This window comes from Nicotiana sylvestris, chromosome 10 (assembly GCF_000393655.2).
Source record: "Nicotiana sylvestris chromosome 10, ASM39365v2, whole genome shotgun sequence".
NCBI lineage: Eukaryota > Viridiplantae > Streptophyta > Magnoliopsida > Solanales > Solanaceae > Nicotiana > Nicotiana sylvestris.
This window is the reverse complement of record NC_091066.1, coordinates 72,622,618-72,643,523: the sequence shown is the minus strand read 5'-3', so window position 1 is coordinate 72,643,523 and position 20,906 is coordinate 72,622,618. Positions and strand designations below refer to the sequence as shown.

Genomic DNA, 20,906 nt, shown 5'->3' with positions numbered 1-20,906 from the left:
TTATATTTTTTTTTTGAATTTTCTAAGGAAAGATTTCTAAAGAAGGAACTAAAGGAAAATATTTTTGAATTTTTGAAAATTGGGGTCGGAACCAATGAGGTTTGCCTACGTATCTCACATCCGGTGAGAATCAGACCCACGTAGTTCGGTCAATTTTAACGGAACAGGGAAACGTGACACTTGAATATTTTTGGTTCATTTTGAAATGAATTTTTTTAATTTTTTTTTCCAGAAATCCGGCAGAGTGTCAGAATTTTCTAAATACCTACCTCTCACTTTTTTTTTTGATTTTTTTTTCATTTTTTCCTCTATTCTAAAAGCCGGTCAACATGCAAGCCGAAATAAACAGATGCGCAAGTAGCATGTAAAATGCATCAGGATGGTCTTTTTTTTAATTTGGGTACACCTTTCCTAGACGGACCCAACCCCTATGTTGAGTTCTCAAAGTCAAATGCACGTGATACAAACAAGCGTTTCTACTAGGGATCCGGCATGAGGCTATGTTATTCTAGGTTTAGAACCTGGCTTATTGTTCTAGACCTGACTTACCCGAGTGGACAGCTCGAGCCGGGGGAGGGGGGCAGCGTACCAGGAATAAAAAAGCTTCACCGGCTTTGTAACTTGTCTGAACCTCGTTCTAAAATTGGGATATGACTCTAACAGAAAAGAAGTCACACAAAGTGCACACTTTCTGGATGATTTAGAAGATTCAGGGAGAAGAAGGGTTTTGTAACAGTTTATATACAGTCCAAAAAATATCAAAACTGTAAAAGGCGGCATTTAGCACATTAGGCCCAAACATATAAAAATCAGATAATAAATAAAGCCAAGTATAACAGTTATTCTAAACTCGAATTCTTGAACCCTGAACTAGAGATTCTGGGTTCAATCCCCAGCAGAGTCGCCAAAGCTATCACACCTCCTTTTTACACCCCGAGAGAGTATATGGGAGTTTTTCCAATTAAAGTGACATAAATCGAAATGAGATTATTTAATTTATCAGAGTCGCCACTTGGAATAGTTTATTTGGTGTTCCAAGTCACCGGTTTATTTTAAAATCCCAAATCGAGGAAATTTTTATTTTTTAAAGTCCGCGAACCAGAAATTCTAGATAAGGAATTCTGTTAACCCGAAAAAATATGTTAGGCATTCCCGGGTTCCGTGGTTCTAGCACGGTCGCCTAATATGTTAATATTGGCCTATTATCTGATTAATTATGCATTTTAAACCTATGCGCATTTTTACGACTTTTTAACCGCTTTTACTTTTTTTTAGGAAAATTCAATGTTATTTAAAATACATCTTAAACCACGCTACATGAAATGCACCCACGGTCCGCGACACATTTTATTTAACATTATTGGAAATTGAAGTCGGGTCACATGAAATGTACACCCGAATTTTAGCAATCACATCTACGTCACGGGAGCCGTACCCGTAGCCATGATAATTTAATGTAGCGCGCCTAAAGCAACTACGAAGATTCATTTTAGTATCTAAGTTACAATATTTGTGAGGGCCATGGATGATCTAATTTATGGATGGGACACCTCAACCCTTTTTCTTTTTAAAGAAAATGTATTTAACTATAGCAACTACAAGTGTTAGCTCTAAATCTAATTTATGAGGGCCATGAATTATGGATTCATTTGTGGATCATGTGATAGAATTGATCAGTAAAATTATTTACATGGTTGATTTTACTACTAGCATGCTTATAACTTACTAATATTTGTTAATTTGATTTGGTATGCAAGTAGATACACCAGATTATGATTTGTTAGGGAAATGGGTTCGACAAAGTTTTTGTCCCATATACTTTCAAAACCAAGCAAATAAAATTAAGGTAAAATCTGATTTTAGTCTTGTGCCAGTAACCGAAATGACCCAACTTCAAATTAAACCAACTACACACTTCCATTTTACAAGACTATACACGTTGACTCACTCATCGAACAACGAACAAACCTTCCTGAATTCTAAACCGCATTAAATTACAATGAAACCTTGTCCAACTAATTTAATTAACAGATAATAGAAAATACACAAATGGAATCTAAAACATAACTACTACCATTAAATTGCATTTGTAAGCTAGTAAAGGAAAACTGAAAATCAGTAAGTAAAACCAAAGAAAACAGAGCAAACCAAACAAATTTGCAAAATTATCGAAGAGCACAATATTAACTACTCGAGCAAGAATGAATTAATAGAAGAAAAAGGAGCTTTATTGATAAATTCTACCCTTTTGCTACGTACAGAAAAGCCAGCAATTTCGGTTTTGGAAATGAAAATCCACGAAGGCCGGAGCATCGAGAACTCAACCAAACCTCAAACTTCGACCTCTTCTAACTCGACCAAAATCAAGGCGTTAGAGTCGGACCTTGCTGGATTTATGGATGAAAACAGTTGGTTTCGAGCTGTTTCGCGGCTGATTTTGGTGCATTTCAATGTCAGATTTCAGCTGAGTTCCCAACTGATTTTTAGCCGCGTCTTGGCCAATTTTAACGTTGGTTTCGGGTGGAATTTTGAGGAGCTTAAGGGCTGACTTTTGGGGGACGTTTTGAGCGTGAATTCATAGCCTGGTTTTGGTGAGAAATGGTATTTGCAATGTTGGAGAAGAAAGAGTAAGGCTACCGTGTTTTGCTTTTTTTTTTTAGTCTAGGTCTTGGGTCTAGGGTGTTGCTATATTTTATAAGGTTAGGTATTAGGTTAGGTCAAATGGGGAATGGGTATGAGCTCAATGTTTTGGGCTTGGATAATTTGGGAGTTTTGGACTTCAAGTTAAGTTGGCCGAGACAAAATTGAAAGACCAAATCTATTTCTTTTCTTTGTTTTTCTTTTGATTTCAAAAATCTAATTGAATTAATTAAACAAGCTAAATAAAATTCTAAATTAGGCTCTAGCTTAAATTAATTTGTAAAGTTAATCTTACTTATTTTTACTAATTTAACATTAATTAATTTGAAACTAAAAGCTAAAATGTGGACATGACTATTGTAGCAATTATTTTTTTGTGATTTTTGTTTAATGAATGCAATTAAATTATGAAATTAAATTCTTAAATACAAATTGGATCTAAAATGACATGAAATTAAAACGTGATATTTTTTTATCATATTTTATGATTTTAAAAATATTAAAAATGCATGAAATACAACTAAAATCCACTAAAAAACATTTTTGCTTTATTTTTAGGAGTTATTCTCATGTAGGGTAAATATTAGGTGCTCACAGCTGCTCCTCTTTGCTCGGAAACATGAAAAGTTTACGGGCAAAGATAAAGTGAGCAATTACGAGCAATATTTGCCCGTTTGAAACTCCATTTGGAAGCATTTTGAAAAAGTTTGACCGAACTTTGCTTTAGAGGTTGCCTACATATCCTTGACTATAAAGGAATCAGGTCAGTGTAGTTTGGGAAGTTTTGGTAGCTGGGGCTACCGGAAAACTGTGATTTCACTGTTGTTTCTGCTTGCTGAGCTCCTTATTATACCAAAAATGAAAAATAAGAAGCTAAACTAGCTAAGCCTATCAACTACGAGTTAGAAGATTCCTATCTATTAACCTTCTGAAGCTTTATCTTGAGTCTTGGATGGTTCTTCCTGCAGACTCTATGTTGGAAAAACGACTAGGGATTGGAGATCTTATGTCTAAAAAAAATAAAATCATCTAGGGAGTGGAGACTATATTTTGGAAAAACGACTAGGGAGTGGAGACCCTATGTCTAAAATAACTTCAACTAGGGAATGAAGACCCTATGTTGGAAAGGCGACTAGGGAGTGGAGACCCTATGTCTAAAATAAAATCAACTAGGGAGTAGAGACCCTATGTTGGAAAAGTGACTAGGAAGTGGAGACCCTATGTCAAAAATAAAGGCGACTAGGGAGTGGAGACCCTATGTCTAGAAATAAACTCAACTAGAGAGTGGAGACCCTATGTTGGAAAGGCGACTAGGGAGTGGAGACCCTATATCTAAAAATAAACTCAACTAGGGAGTGAAGACCCTATATTGGAAAGGCGACTAGGGAGTGGAGACCCTATGTCTAAAATAAACTCAACTAGGGAGTGAAGACCATATGTTGGAAAAGCGACTAGGGAGTGGAGACCCTATGTTGGAAAACGACTAGGGATTGAAGACCCTATGTCTAAAATAAATTCAACAAGGGAGTGGATACCCTATGTTGGAAAAACGACTAGGGAGTGGAGACCCTATGTCTAAAATAAATTCAACTAAGGAGTGGAGACCCTATGTTGGAAAAACGTAACTAGAGATTGGGGACCCTAGGCTACCATTTTGTTTTTGAATTTTTCTTCTTATCTTTTTTTTCTTCATTTTGTTTCTTCTTTTTTTTTCTTTTTTCTTTTATTTCATAGAATGAGTGAATGTGGGAAAGAATTTTGGAGGGGACTTCCCTTTATGGATTGTTGCTGCAAAGTTGTTTCTAGCCCTTGCACAATTTCTTTTTGATTTCACCTGCTTCTTACAAGGTTGCTTTGGATTGCACCTGTTTCATGTTTTCAAACAAAGAACAATTGTTAGTTTGAAACGATGGTTGGTTTTGTGGCCTTGATTGTTTTGATCACTTGATCTAAGCCCAACTCTTTCGATGAACATCTCTGTTGCTTGTTGACTTTCTGGAGATCAATCTCTCTTTTAAAACCCAGGGACCTTGACCTTCCAAAATTTCACATGATGGTTCAACCGTGCGGGGCTTTGGCCTTTTCATCTTATTTCGCCTTTTTGGGCATTTGACTTTGGATTTCTTTCTTTTTCCATAATTTTGACTCTGGAGCATCGGCCATCATGGCCAGTCGAGATCGACTTGATGCACCTACTGAGGCTGGGTGCTTTTTCCTTGAACTCAGATTTTGTTAGCAGAACCATGTAAACCAATCTTTCCATCTTTTCTTTATATTAGTTTCAGAGAAGAATTAAACCTAAAGGGATTCAAAGAAAAATAAACAAAGGATATGATATGAATTTAAAGAGAAGTTTCCCTTTCGGGGGAGGAGAGAAGGACTTATCTGGAGTGCATGCAGACTTCAATAGACATGACATGCTTCTTGGACTGGATACCTAATCTGCGCAGCCATGTGACAACCTGGACAGTCGTCTTAAGAATTAACACCCCGATCCCCTATTAACTACTTTCCCCAAGTTTATTTATGCTATTTGGATTTGCCGGGATGTTCGGTTTTGAGTTTCGGAGAGTTTTGAGACACTTAGTCCCTAAATGGGATCTTAAGTGTTGGAAAGTTGACCGTAGTCGGAATAGTGTGAAGACGGCCTCAGAATGGAAATTTGATAGTTCCGTTATCTCCGTTGAGTGATTCCGGGCTTAGGGGCTTGTTCGGATTGTGTTTTAGAGGTCTGTAGCTAATTTAGGCTTGAATTGCCGAAAGGTCGAATTTTGAAGTTTTTGGTTCGATAGTGAGATTTTGATATGATGATCGGAATGGAATTCCGGATGTTGAAGTAGCTCTGTAGTGTTGAATGTGACGTGTGTGCAAAATTTCAGGTCATTCGGACGAGGTTTGATAGACTTTTTGATCGAAAGCGTATTTTTAGAGATTTTGGAATTCTTAGGCTTGAATCTGATGAAAAATAGGTGTTTGATGTTGTTTTAAGCGTTCCGAAGGTTGGAACAAGTTTGAATGATGTTTTAGGATTGGTTGGCATGTTTGGTTGAGGTCTCGGATGCCTCGGGATGAATTCAGATGGTTGACAGAAGGATTTTTGGAGTTGGAAGTTTGTAGCATCAGCTGGTCTTCTGTCATAACCGCACCTGCGGTTTGGGTCCCGTAGGTGCGGAGCCGTGGAAGCGGCGTAGCAAGCGCAGATGCGAATTTGGGGAGGATCAGCAGGTTCCGCAGATGCGGGTAATTCACCGCAGAAACGGTACCGCACCTGCAGAAGGGTAACTACAGATGCGAAAATTGGCCTTTAAGTGAAAGTCGCAGATGCGACAAAATCCTCGCAGAAGCGGGACCGCCACAAATGCGGAAATCGCTGGGCAGAACATATAAATTCTTGCCTTTGCGAAATTTAGCCATTTTTCATCTTTTTCAAAATGGGAAGAAGCTTGGGGAACACGTTTAAGAGGGATTTTCAGAGGAGTTCATTAGGGTAAGGTCTTTGGTCCCTAAATTCGTTATTGGAATGATTTTTATCAATTTAATCATGAAAAATTAAGGAAAATCAGTGGTAATTGGGGGGTTAGGCTTGTCTAATTGGAGACCTTTGAGTGATGATTTGAGGGACAAATTGAGTTCCAATTTTGGTACTTTTGATATGACTGAACTCGTGAGAGTGCGAGGGTTCTGGAAATATAAATTTACTTGATTCTGAGATGTGGGCCCGAGGGGCATTTTGGTCATTTTACCTAATTTCGCGTATTAGCTTAGAATTTCATTGTAGAATCAGTTACTTGAAGTGTTATTTAAATTACAAAATTGAATTGAATAGATTTGGGCCATTTGGAGTAGAGTACTCGTGGCAAGAACATGGTCTCAAGTTGATTTATGAGCTGGTTCGAGGTAAGTGGCTTGTCTAACCTTGTGTGGGGGACCTTCCCCTTATGATTGGTATATTTGGTAATTGAAATGCGTTGTACGTGAGGTGACGAGTGTGTACTTGTGCTAATTATTGGAAACCCAATTTTCTTTAAGTAATATCAGTATGTTTCCTTTCCTGTTTCTATTACTTGCATTATTAAGCCTGTTGTTAGCTTAGGAAAGCATGTCTAAGTGACTTAATTGCTTTATCTGCTCAACCTTCCTTACCTGAATTCTGTGCAGCATGTTAGGCTAGAATCACTTATTGCCTTAATATGAAATTTTGCCACTTCTGTATACTTTCCTGTTGTTGCTTTCTGTTTATTTTGGGACTACGAATGTGGGATTTCGGTAGACCCCCTGCACAGTTATATGGAACTATGGAAATGCACCGGGTAGATTCCCCTAGTACTGGGTATTTACATTTGGGACTACGGAACGAGATTCCGGTAGATCCCGCGCACTATGAGTTGGACTATGGGACGGGATCCCGGGAGACCTATTGGATATATACATATGGGACTATAGGAGGGTATCCTGGGAGATTTTCGATTGTTATTATTGGTGCTGAGCTGTATTTCTTTTCCGTGTTTACCTTGATTCTGTATAGTTGTTGTTGTCCTATACATCTTGTGTTATTTTACTGCTGTACTTATTTATACTGTTCTGTTCTATAATGTTGACCTTATTATTTTATTTTACCTTAGTAGGGCCCTAACCTTCCTCGTCACTACCCAACCGTGGTTAGGCTTGGCACTTACTGAGTACCGATGTGGTGCACTCATGCCCTTTCTGTGCATGTTTTTCATGTGCAGATCCAGGTACCGCTACTCAAGCCTACTATCCTTGAGGGAGGCGACTGCTCTAGAGACTTCGAGGTATATCTTCCGCGTCCGCAGACCGAGGAGTCCCTTTCTATCCTAGCTATTAAACATTGCCCTTCTGTATTTTCTTTCTTGTTAGATATTCTGGAGTTAGACTGTTAGATATTCCAAAGGCTTGTGTTTCCGTGAGTTCCAGGTTTTGGGATAGTATACTTGGTTTTGAGAATGTTGTGTTGTATATGCCTAGCGACATTATAACCATTGTTTTCATTCAGTTATTTTGGTTTTTGATTATTTCTTCCGCAAGTTCCGTTTATGTTCCGCATTTGTTAGGCTTACCTAGTCGTAGAGACTAGGTGCCGTCACGATAGTTCACGGAGGGCGAACTGGGGTTGATAGTGTTTGGGTAGCAAGAATGAAAGCCTTCGTCATCCCAACCGAATAATATTAGTACTATATGAAAGATCCAACATAGTGCCTTTTGACTGCATTTTCATTGACAATTATTTCAGGGACATTTCCTTTGATGTGTCCCAAGTGCAACACACTCTTTTGGCAGTACTCTTGTTGCAATGTATGGACTTTTCCAATTCGGGAATCAATTTTTCTTCAGTTGTTACAACTCTTTGTTTTATTTCCTTAAGCTTTATCTTCATTGCGATCTAATCCTTGATTCATTCTTTCGAGGTCTGACAGCTTTCAGGATCTGGGCATGAAGTCCGCAAGCATGTCATGTTATTGAAATCTGCATTTAACGGAATTAAAAGAGAATAAGAAAAATGACAAGATTAAGAAAAGAGACATTCCTGGACAATGAAATATTAATTTCATTTGATTTTTTTATTTTTGAATTTTTTTTCCAGATTTTTTATGAAGATAGAAGGGTTTACATCGGAAAGTAAGACATTAAAGTAAAATATTTGGATCACACCCTGAGATAATCCAGACGTAGAAAGGATAGCAGGACTGGCTCCTAAGACTCCTGTCTGATGGGGAACTTTCATGCTTGGCGACCATTTTTTGGCTTTTCTTCTGTCTCAGCAATGGCCTTCAGTGCCGGATCAAATTCCTCATCTTCCGAAATCATTCCGACTATTGGCCCGATGTTGTGGGCAGGCAACAGATCGTTCATCATATCAAGAGCTTTTTCGTCTTGAAAAACAATTCTTTTAGCTTCAATCAAATCTTCAACTGTCTTTTTGAGGGTCTAACAGTCCTTTGTACTGTGTCCCACTGCTCCAGAGTGGTATTCACATCTAGCATCAGCTCCGTGCGAGGGGGAATCGGGTTCGGCCGGTTCGGGGCCACTGGCTGCAATAGATCTAGCCTAATTAGCTTTTGGAACAAGCTTGAATACGATTCACCAATAGGGGTGAACTGATTCTTTTTGAAAGGCTCTATTAGGTGAGGGTTGTACTGGGGAACATCTGGTTGGGGATTATATGAAGCTTGGTAAAAATGGGCATTTATGGGAGGTGAAGCTCGGTTTTGTGTATAATGTTGTGGCCGCGTGTAAGGTTGCGCGTTCATCACCACATAAGAAGGTGGTGCCACGACATAAGCAACATCTTGAAGAGGATAATAATTTTGAGGGACCTCGGGAAGTATATATGATCGGTTGGATGACCTGCGGGTCCCCCTCGATCTCGGGAGCGATGTCCATATTTTCTTCTCCCCCGAGAGATCATATTGCGAAGGTTGAATGAAAGAGTACGGGGTTACATATGTTATTTCTTGTTGAAGTTGTGGACCCTGAAAGATGAACATTGGAGGCGGTGCCCTTGAAGCCGATGCCTGGGGGCGAACCACAGAAGGCATGCAAGTATCATTGAACGGCATTGGAGGGTGCCCCGCATGGGATGAGCGCGTTGGGCACAGAGGCGTTTGTAACCTCACTTGATGTGGGGATTAAATCAGGGAACCCAGGGATTGCACTTGGCGGTTCCTTACCATTAGACCAGGGGTCCCACATTTCCAATATGCGGCGACGCAACATCTTATTCTCTTTAGTAGCTGCTGATTCTAGCTGCAGAATAGCCGATGCCGGGCTATCCTCAGGACCGATGATTGGTAGATTGCTTGCGGAAGTCATCTGTGCCTTTGGATCTTGTGAAGGAGGGGAGGCTAGACTACCAACAAAACCAACCACCAAAACCTGGCTAGTTTGCACACCCAACAACCTTGTTAGTTTTGAAATATTTAACATATAAGAAATTGCACATTGGGATAGAATGCACCTAAACAGTTAAACGCTTCTACCATATGTTTGAACGATTGCATATTTCATCCCGGCCTTAACTAACCCTTTCAGTATGTACCCCTTTTCTTTTATTTTTGCCTCTCTTAATCACTCTTGATTTTTCATCTCATTTTTGCCGCTCTTTTATTTTTGTCTTTTTTTGTTTTTGTTTTTGTTTTTGTTTTTGTTTTTGTCATTCTTTTATTTTTGTCGCTCTCTTTTTCACTCAATTTTTTTTCAGTTCATTTTATCACTCAACTAATGTTATGGCTATGATCGTATCCGATGTGGATTGCCTATGTATCATGACGCCACATGTATCAGATCTTGCATAGTTTGGGATGTTTGTTTACTTTTATAAAACTGCAGCCATGAAAGCTTTAATCAAAAGTAAAACATATTTAATTTTTTGATTTTTTTTCTTTTGGAATTCTCTAAAAAAATGCTTTAAAAGAAGAAAGGAAATTATTTTTAATCAAAAGCTTTATTTTTTTATTTTGATTTTGATTATTTTTTAAAGAAAGACTTCTAAAAATTCCTTGTCTTTTGATTTGAACTTTGGGAATTTCAAAAGTAAAAAGAATATATTTTTGTTTGAATTTTCATTTGGTTTATATTTTTCTAAGGAAGAAAGAAAATATTTTTGGGTTTTGGATGTTGCCTCTTAATTTTCGAAAGAGGGACTCTTTTAAATGTTTTGAATTTCTGAATTTTTTATTTATTTACAAAAGTACTTTTAAAGAAAAGCAAAAATATTTTTGGACTTCAATTTTTTTTTTAAATTTTTTTTGTCTTTTTTGTTGACCTTTATGAAAGAAATACTTTTAAAGAAGGAAAAGAACATTTCCCTTTTTTTTGGATTCTTTTTTTTTTTTGGTTTTTAATTTTTGGAAAAATACTTCAAAATAAAGGAAACCCGTATTTCGGATTTTTATTCTTTTTGATTTTGATTTTGATTTCTTTTACCAAATGAAAGACTCTAGAAAGAAGGAAACTACTTTTTTTTCGAGTTTAAAAACTTCTTTTTTTTTTGAATTTTCTAAGGAAAGATTTCTAAAGAAGGAACTAAAGGAAAATATTTTTGAATTTTTGAAAATTGGGGTCGGAACCAATGAGGTTGGCCTACGTATCTCACATCCGTTGAGAATCAGACCAGCGTAGTTCGGTCAATTTTGACGGAACAAGGAAACGTGACACTTGAATATTTTGGGTTCATTTTGAAATGACTTTTTTTCAGGGGGTGGGTCGGGTAGCAGGGGAGGTAGAGGGGGCAAGGGAGCCTATAGGTTGAGAATCGGGTCATGGAACATAGGTTCACTAACGAGTAAATCCATAGAGTTGGCGAAAATCCTTCAGAAGAGGAAGATTAATATAGCGTGTGTCCAGGAGACTAGGTGGGTCGGATCGAGGGCGAAAAACGTGGATGGGTATAAGTTGTGGTACTCTGGTGTCCTGAGGGGTAAGAATGGAGTGGGTATCCTGGTAGATAGCCATCTTAGAGAGTCAGTGGTAGAGGTCAGGTGAGTGAATGATAGGCTAATGACTATTAAGTTGGTGGTGGGTGAGGGCACTGTAAATGTCGTTAGCGCATATGCACCACAAGCAGGCTTGGATGAGGATATTAAAAGGCACTTTTGGGAGGGGTTGGATGAGATTGTTCGTAGTATACCGCCTTCTGAGAAGTTATTCATAGGAGGAGATTTCAATGGTCATATTGGGTTATCTTCAGGCGGGTACACTGAGGTGCATGGCGGATTTGGTTCCGGAGAGCGGAACGGAGGGGGAATTACGCTGTTGGACTTTGCCAAGGCTTCGATCTAGTCATTGCAACTCGAGTTTTACGAAGCCGGATGAACATTTGGTTACTTACCAAAGTTCGGTGGCGAAGACTCAGATTGACTATCTCCTCCTCAGGAGATGCGATAGAAGGTTGTGTGAGGACTGAAAGGTTATCCCAGGTGAGACCCTCTCAACGCAGCATAGGCTTTTGGTGATGGACATTTGTATTAGGATAAGGAGGAAGAAGAGGTCAGTACAAGGATGCCCCAGGATTAGGTGGGGCGCCTTAACTAAGGATAAAGCTGAAGAGTTGGAAGGAAGGTTATCGGCAATGGGAGCTTGGAGAAGTAGTGAGGACGCAAACACAATGTGGTCGACAACGGCGGACTGTATAAGAAAGGCGGCGAGAGAGGTGTTAGGGATATCTACGGGCCACAATGGTGGCCACAAAGGAGATTGGTGGTGGAATGAAGTTGTCCAAGGTAAAGTGGAAGCAAAGAAGGCGGCTTACCTACGGTTAGTAGGGAGCACTGACGAGGAGGAGAAGAGAGAGAACAGTCAAAGGTATAAGGTAGCTAGGAAGGAGGCGAAGATGGAAGTGATGGAGGCTAAGACGACAACTTTTGCTCGTCTGTATGAGGAACTAAGGAACAAAGGTGGGGAGAAGAAGTTATTCCGACTCGCTAAGGCGAGAGAGAGGACAACTCGGGATCTGGACCAAGTGAGGTGCATAAAAGATGATGACGGCAAAGTTTTGATGGGAGATGACCAGATTAAGAGGAGGTGGCAGACCTACTTTCATAAACTTCTAAGTGAAGAAGGGGATCAGGATATTATACTTGGGGAATCGAGGAATGCCGACAGTCACCATGAATTAAGTAATTGTAGGGACATTGAGATCGATGAAATCATGGAGGCAGTGCGTAAGATGAGAAGGGGCAGAGCTACCGGGCCAGACGAAATTCCAGTTGAACTGTGGAGGTGTGTGGGTAGAGCATGCTTAGAATGGCTTACTGCATTGTTTAGTGTTATATTCAAGACTAATAGAATGCCTGAAGAGTGGAGGTGGAGTACAATGGTCCTGTTGTATAAGAACAAAGGTGATGTCCAGAGCTGTAACAACTATAGGGGCATCAAATTACTAAGTCATACCATGAAAGTTTAATTTGGGAAAGAGTGGTAGAAATGAGAGTGCGAAGGACGGTGTCTATTTCAGAAAACCAATTCGGGTTCATGCCGGGACGATCTACCACAGAAGCTATCCACCTTATTAGGAGGATGGTGGTACAGTACAGAGATAGGAAGAAGGATCTTCACATGGTGTTTATTGATCTGGAGAAAGCGTACGATAAGGTTCCTAGGAAGGTCTTATGGATCTGCTTAGAGGATAAAGGGGTCCCGAGTAACTATATTAGGGTGATTAAAGACATGTATGATGGAGCTAAGACTCGGGTTAGGACAGTAGGAGGTGACTCTGAACACTTTCCAGTTATTACAGGGTTGCACCAAGGGTCTGCACTCAGCCCATTCCTATTTGCCCTGGTGATGGATGCACTGACTCATCATATTCAAGGGGAGGTTCCATGGTGCATGCTATTTGCTGATGACATTATTCTAATTGACGAGACAAGAGGCGGCGTCAACGAGAGGCTAGAGATTTGGAGACATGCTCTTGAGTCTAAAGGTTTCAAGTTGAGTAGGACGAAGACGGAATACCTCGAGTGCAAATTTGGAGTTGAGCCGACGGAAGCGGGAGTTGAAGTGAGGCTTGACTCTCAAGTCATTCCCAAGAGAGGTAGTTTCAAGTACCTTGGATCGGTTATTCAGGGGATCGGGGAGATTGACGAGGATGTCACACACCGTATAGGGGTGGGGTGGATGAAGTGGAGGTTAGCGTCGGGAGTCTTGTGTGACAAGAAAGTGCCACCGTTACTAAAAGGTAAGTTTTATAGAGCAGTGGTTAGGCCTGCCATGTTATATGGAACTGAATGTTGGCCGGTAAAGAACTCACACATCCAGAAGATGAAAGTAGCAGAGATGAGGATGTTGAGGTGGATGTGCGGGCATACAAGGATGGATAAGATTAGGAATGAAGATATTCGAGAGAAGGTGGGTGTGGCCCCCATGGAGGACAAGATGCGGGAAGTAAGACTCAAATAGTTCAGGCACATTCAGAGGAGGAGCACTGATGCACCAGTGAGAAGGTGTGAGTGACTGGCTGTAGTGGGCATGCGGAGAGGTAGAGGACTACCTAAGAAGTATTGGGGAGAGGTGATCAGACAGGACATGACGCGACTTAGGATTACAGAGGACATTACCCTTGATAGGGAATTATGGAGGTCGAGCATTAAGGTTGTAGGTTAGGGGAGAGTGTGAATATTTCTACAGCACAATAGAGTGAGACTATCCAGTTAGGAGTTAGACTAGGAATGTCATTGGTCGTTTATTGATGCAGGGCTTTACCTTCTAGTTGTACTATACCATCCATCTATTTCGTATTTTATATTTCGTATTTCGTATTCTGTATTTCATATCTCTTATATATTGTTGTTATTTTTATTATGCATTTTTGTGGTACTAATATATCATCTCCTATTGCTTTTTTGAGCCGAGGGTCTCCTGGAAATAGCCTCTCTACCTTTCGGGGTAGGGGTAAGGTCTGCGTATATATTACCCTCCCTAGACCCCACGTGTGGGATTATACTGGGTTGTTGTTGTTGTTGTTTGAAATGACTTTTTTAAATTTTGTTTTCCAGAATTCCGGCAGAGTTTCAGAATTTTCTAAATACCTACCTCTCACTTTTTTTTTTTGATTTTTTTCCTCTATTCTAGAAGCTGGTCAACATGCAAGCCAAAACAAATAGATGCGCAAGTAGCACGTAAATTGCATCAGGATGGTCTTTTTTTTTTAATTTGGGTACACCTGTCCTAGACGGACCCAACCCCTATGTTGAGTTACCAAAGTCAAATGCACGTGATGCAAACAAGCGTTCCTACTAGGGATCCAGCATGAGGCTATGTTATTCTAGGTTTAGAACCTGGGCTTATTGTTCTAGACCTGGCTTATCCGAGTGGACAGCTCGAGCTGGGGGGAGGGGGACAGCGTACCAGGAATACAAAAGCTTTACCGACTTTGCAACTTGTCCGAACCTCATTCTAAAATTGGGATATGACTCTAACAGAAAAGAAGTCACACGAAGTGCACCCTTTCCAGATGATTTAGAAGATTCAGGGAGAAGAAGGGTTTTGTAACAGTTTATATACAATCCAAAAAATATCAAAACTGTAAAAGGCGGCATTTAGCACATTAGGCCCAAACATATAAAAATCAGATAATAAATAAAGCCAAGTATAATAGTTATTCTAAGCTCGAATTCTTGAACCCTGAACTAGAGATTCTGGGTTCAGTCCTCAGCAGAGTCGCCAGAGCTGTCACACCTCCTTTTTACACCCGAGAGGGTATATGAGAGTTTTTCCAATTAATGTGACATAAATCAAAATGGGATTATTTAATTTATCAGAGTCGCCACTTGGAATAGTTTATTTGGTGTTCCAAGTCACCGGTTTATTTTAAAATCCCAAATCGAGGAAATTTTATTTTTAAAGCCCGCGAACTAGAAATTCTATATAAGGAATTCTGTTAACCCGGAAAAATGTGTTAGGTATTCCCGGGTTCCGTGGTTCTAGCACGGTCACTTAAAATGTTAATATTGGCCTATTATCTGATTAATTATGCATTTTAAACCTATGCGCATTTTTACGACTTTTTAACAGCTTTTACTATTTTTTAGGAAAATTCAATGTTATTTAAAACACATCTTAAACCACGCTACATGAAATACACCCACGGTTCGCGACACATTTTATTTAACATTGTTGGAAATTGAAGTCGGGTCACATGAAATGTACACACAGATTTTAGCAATCACAACTATGTCACGGGAGTCGTACCCGTAGCCATGATAATTTAATGTAGCGCGCCTAAAGCAACTACGAAGATTCATTTTAGTATCTAAGTTACAATATTTGTGAGGGCCATGGATGATCTAATTTATGGATGGGACACCTCAACCCTTTTTCTTTTTAAAGGAAATGTATTTAACTATAGCAACTACAAGTGTTAGCTCTTAATCTAATTTATGAGGGCCATGAATTATGGATTCATTTGTGGATCATGTGATAGAATTGATCAGTAAAATTATTTACATGGTTGATTTTACTACTAGCATGCTTATAACTTACTAATATTTGTTAATTTGATTTGGTATGCAAGTAGATACACCAGATTATGATTTGTTAGGGAAATGGGTTCGACAAAGTTTTGGTCCCATATACTTTCAAAACCAAGCAAATAAAATTAAGGTAAAATCTGATTTTAGTCTTTTGCCAGTAACCGAAATGACCCAACTTCAAATTAAACCAACTACACACTTCCATTTTACAAGACTATACACGTTGACTCACTCATCGAACAACGAACAAACCTTCCTGAATTCTAAACCGCATTAAATTACAATGAAACCTTGTCCAACTAATTTAATTAACAGATAATAGAAAATACACAAATGGAATCTAAAGCATAACTACTACCATTAAATTGCAGTTGTAAGCTAGTAAAGGAAAACTGAAAATTAGTAAGTAAAACCAAAGAAAACAGAGCAAACCAAACAAATTTGCAAAATTATCGAAGAGCACAATTTTAACTACTCGAGCAAGAATGAACTAATAGAAGAAAAAGGAGCTTTATTGATAAATTCTACCCTTTTGCTACGTACAGAAAAGCCAGCAATTTCGGTTTTGGAAATGAAAATCCACGAAGGCCGGAGCATCGAGAACTCAACCAAACCTCAAACTTTGACCTCTTCTAACTCGACCAAAATCAAGGCGTTAGAGTCGGACCTTGCTGGATTTATGGATGAAAACAGTTGGTTTCGAGCTGTTTCGCGGCTGATTTTGGTGCATTTCAATGTCAGATTTCAGCTGAGTTCCCAACTGATTTTTAGCCGCGTCTTGGCCAATTTTAACGTTGGTTTCGGGTGGAATTTTGAGGAGCTTAAGGGCTAACTTTTGGGAGACGTTTTGAGCGTGAATTCATAGCCTGATTTTGGTGAGAAATTGTATTTGCAGTGTTGGAGAAGAAAGAGTAAGGCTGCCGTGTTTTGCTTTTTTTTTAGTCTAGGTCTTGGGTCTAGGGTCTAGCTTTATTTTATAAGGGTAGTGAATCCCCTTAGTTCGTCGGAGGTATAATGGCTGTGGTCTGGGATGGTCGAGTGTGCTCATGTCCTCAGGGGGTGCGTGGGGTGGGTCGAGATATAGGGATGGGGTTAGGGGGTGGGTCGCGAAGCAAGGGTGGTAAAAGGAACAAGGGTGTTTATCGGTTGCGAATTGGGTCATGGAACATAGGTACATTGACAGGTAAGTCTATAGAGTTGGCGAAGATCCTCCAGAAGAGAAGGATAAATATAGCGTGTGTCCAGGAGACAAGGTAGGCAGTGTCGAATGCGAGGGACGCGAACAAGTATAAACTTTGGTACTCAGGAACCCAGAAGGGTAAGAATGGAGTGAGTATTTTGGTGGATAGGGAACTTAGAGAGTTTGTGGTTGAGGTTAGACGAGTGAATGATAGGTTGATGATTATTAAGTTAGTGGTAGGTCAGTGCACCCTAAATGTCGTTAGTGCCTATGCGCCTCATGCGGGCCTAGACGAGGAGGTTAAAAGACGCTTTTGTGAGGGGTTAGATGAGATTGTACGTCAGGTACAACCTGCTGAGAAGTTATTTATAGGAAGAAATTTCAATGGTCATATTGGGTCAACAACAGGTGGGTATGACGAAGTACATGGAGGCTTCGGTTTTGGGGAGAGGAATGGAGGAGGAACCTCGTTACTGGACTTCGCCAAGGCTTTTGGGTTGGTGATTGCGAACTCTATCTTTTCGAAGAGGGATAAGCATTTGGTTACTTATCAAAACACGGTGGCACAGACTCAGATTGACTATCTCCTTCTCAGGAGGCGTGATAGAGGGTTTTGCAAGGATTGCAAGGTGATTCCAGGTGAGATACTCGTGACGTGGCATAGACTCTTGGTGATGGACGTTGGTATTATGGTGAAAAGGAGGAAAATATCTGCTTGAGGAAGACCGAGAATCAGGTGGGGAGCCTAAACTAAGGATAAAGCCCAAGAGTTGGACGGGCAATTGTCGGCGATGGGAGCTTGGAAGAGTAGTGGTGACGCGTGCACTATGTGATCAACGACAGCAGACTGTATAAGGGAGGCTGCGAGAGAGGTGTTAGGGGTCTCGACGGGCATCTCCGGCAGGCACAAAGGTGACTGGTGGTGGAATGAAGTGGTACAAGGTAAAGTGAAAGCAAAGAAGGAGGCGTACCGGTCGTTAGTGGAGAGCATAGGCGAGGAGGAGAGGCGAGCGTGCATAAAGAGGTATAAGGTAGCTAGGAAGGAAGCGAAGCTGGCGGTCACAGAGGCTAAGACTGCGGCTTATAGTCGTATGTACGAGGAACTAGGGGAAAAAGGAGGGTAGAAGAAGTTATTTCGGCTGGCCAAGTGGAGAGAGAGGAAAGCTCGAGATTTAGACCGAGTGAGATACATCAAGGACGACGATGGAAGAGTATTGATGGAAGATTCCCAGATTAAAAGGAGATGACAGACTTACTTTCAAAAACTTCTTAACAAAGTAGGGGATCGGGATATTTTTCTTGGTAAATTGGAGCATTCCGAGAGTCACAATGACTCTAGGTACTGAAGGCGCATCAAGGTTGAGGAGGTCGCGGGAGCTATGAGTAAGACGAGTAGAGGTAAAGCGACCGTGCCTGATGAGATTTCGGTAGAATTTTTGAAGTGTGTGGGGAAAGCAGGTTTGAAGTGGTTGACTAGGTTGTTGAATGTTATTTTTAAGGTGAAGAGGATTCCAGAAGAGTGGAGGTGGAGTACGATGGTCCCACTGTATAAGAATAAGGGTGATATCCAGAGCTATAACAATTATAGGGGTATCAAATTAATGAGTCATACTATGAAAGTATGGGAGAGGGTGGTCGAAGCAAGGTTGAGGATAACAGTGTTCGTTTTCAATAACCAGTTTGGTTTCATGCCGGGTCGTTCTACTACAGAAGCTATACACCTTGTTAGGAGGTTGGTTGAACAGTACATGGACAGGAAGAAAGACCTGCACATGGTGTTTATTGACCTAGAAAAAGCGTATGATAAGGTTCCTAGAGAAGTTTTTTGGAGAAGCTTGAAGTCAAAAGGCGTGTCGGTTCCCTACATTATGTCGATTAAGGACATGTATGTTAGGGCGAAGACTCGGGTTAGGACAGTAGGACGCGACTCTGAGGATTTTTCGGTTGTTATAGGGCTACACCAAGGTTCTACGCCCAGTCCGTTCCTATTCGCCCTGGTGATGGACGCATTGACACATCACATTCAAAGGGATGTGCCATGGTGCATGTTATTCGCCGATGACATAGTTCTGATTGATGAGTCGCGAACCAGTGTTAATGAGAGGATGGAGGTTTGGAGACAGGCTTTTGAATATAAAGGTTTCAAGCTTAGCAGGACAAAGACAGAATATCTAGAGTGTAAGTTCAGTGCTGAGCAGAGGGAAGTGGGCGTGGATGTGAGGTTGGAATCACAGGTCATCCGGAGTAGAGGAAACTTCAAGTACCTTGGGTCGGTTATCCAGGGGGGAGGGGAGATCGACGAGGATGTTACACATCGTATTGGGGTAGGATGGATGAAGTGAAGATTAGCATCGGGAGTATTGTGTGACAAGAGAGTGCCACTAATACTCAAAGGTAAGTTCTATAAAGCGGTGGTTAGGTTGGCCATGATGTATGGGGCTGAGTGTTGGCTGGTTAAGAAATCACACATCCAGAGGATGGAGGTAGCGGAAATGAGGATGTTGAGGTGGATGTGCGGGCACACTAGGATGGATAAGATTAGGAGTGTTGATATTTGGGAGAAGGTATACGTGGTTCCCACTGATGACAAGATGCAGGAAGCAAGGCTCAGATGGTTCAGGCATATTCAGAGGAGAAGCCCGGATGCTCCGGTAAGGAGGTGCGAACTTCTGGTTGTGGAGGGAATGAGGAGAGGTAGAGGGCGTCCTAAGAAGTATTGGGGGGGGGAGGTGATTATGTAGGATATGGCGAGACTTCAGATTTCCTAGGACATGACACTTGATAGGAACATGTGGAGGTCGAGTATTAGGGTTGTAGGTTAGGAGGTAGTTGAGTCTTGTCTTATACCATATCTTTGTGAGACTAGTTTGGTAGGGATACTATTTTGCTTTTGCTTTGCTTTTGCTTTTGCCTACTTTGGATCATTTTTCTTGATTTTTGTTTCTATTTGTCATATTTGTTTCATATTATTTCGGCGGTGTTACGAACATTGTCTTCTTTTGTCCTTTTGTCTTCTTGAGCCGAGGGTCTTCCGAAAACAACCTCTCTACTCCTTTGGGGTAGTGGTAAGGTCTGCGTACACACTATCCTCCCCAGCCCCCACTAGTGAGATTTCACTAGGTTGTTGTTGTTTGTTGTTGTTGAATTAAGTTAGAGCAAATGGGGAATGGTATGGACTTAATGTTTTGGGCTTGGGTAATTTGGAATTTTTGGGCTTCAAGTTAAGCTGGCCCAGACGAAATTGAAAGACCAAATCTATTTCTTTTCTTTGTTTTTCTTTTGATTTCAGAAATCTAATTGAATTAATTGAACAAGCTAAATAAAATCCTAAATTAGGCTCTAGCTTAAATTAATTTGTAAAGTTAATCTTACTTATTTTTAGTAATTTAATACTAATTAATTTGAAACTAAAAGCTAAAATGTGGACATGACTATTGTAGCAATTATTTTGTGATTTTTGTTTAATGAATGTAATTAAATTCCTAAATGCAAATTGGACCTAAAATGATATGAAATTAAAATGTGATAATTTTTTTATCATTTTTCTATGATTTTAAAAATATTAAAAATGCTTGAAATGCAACTAAATAAAGAAAAACATCTAAAATTCATTAAAAATTATTTTTGGTTTATTTGTAGGGGTTATTCTCATGTAAGGCAAAAATTAGGTGCTCACATAATATATATCATATACTAACATGATATCATAGATGAGTGATTCATTCCTTAAAAAAATACTCCTCTATCCTATATGATACTAATATGATATATATCATATACTGAAAGGGTATCATAAAAGACTACTTTATTTCTTTAAAAAAAAAAAAGCTTTACCCTCTATGATACAAAACTGGTATATATCATATACTGACATGGTATAATAAGGATTGGTTCATTCCTTAAACAAATACAAAAAATAAAGGACAAACTTATAACAATATACTATTACATTATACTATATCCTATAAGAATATACTATTATATTAAACTGTATACTATATGTAACGACCCGACCGATCGTTTTACTTTTTAGAATCTCATTCTCCTAATTGATACTTTACATACTTGCTTTTATTGATTTATGACATGCGGGGATG

At 39.8% G+C, this 20,906-nt stretch overlaps 1 protein-coding gene across 1 annotated transcript; it reads left to right on the top strand.

The window, feature by feature from the left end:
* Nucleotides 1-16,715: 16,715 nt before the first annotated feature.
* LOC104224918 (uncharacterized) lies at nucleotides 16,716-17,528 on the top strand. The gene is made up of 2 exons (XM_009776643.2): nucleotides 16,716-16,812; nucleotides 16,936-17,528. Exons 1-2 carry the CDS (start codon nucleotides 16,716-16,718, stop codon nucleotides 17,526-17,528), a joined length of 690 nt encoding a protein of 229 aa, XP_009774945.2.
* Nucleotides 17,529-20,906: the final 3,378 nt, after the last annotated feature.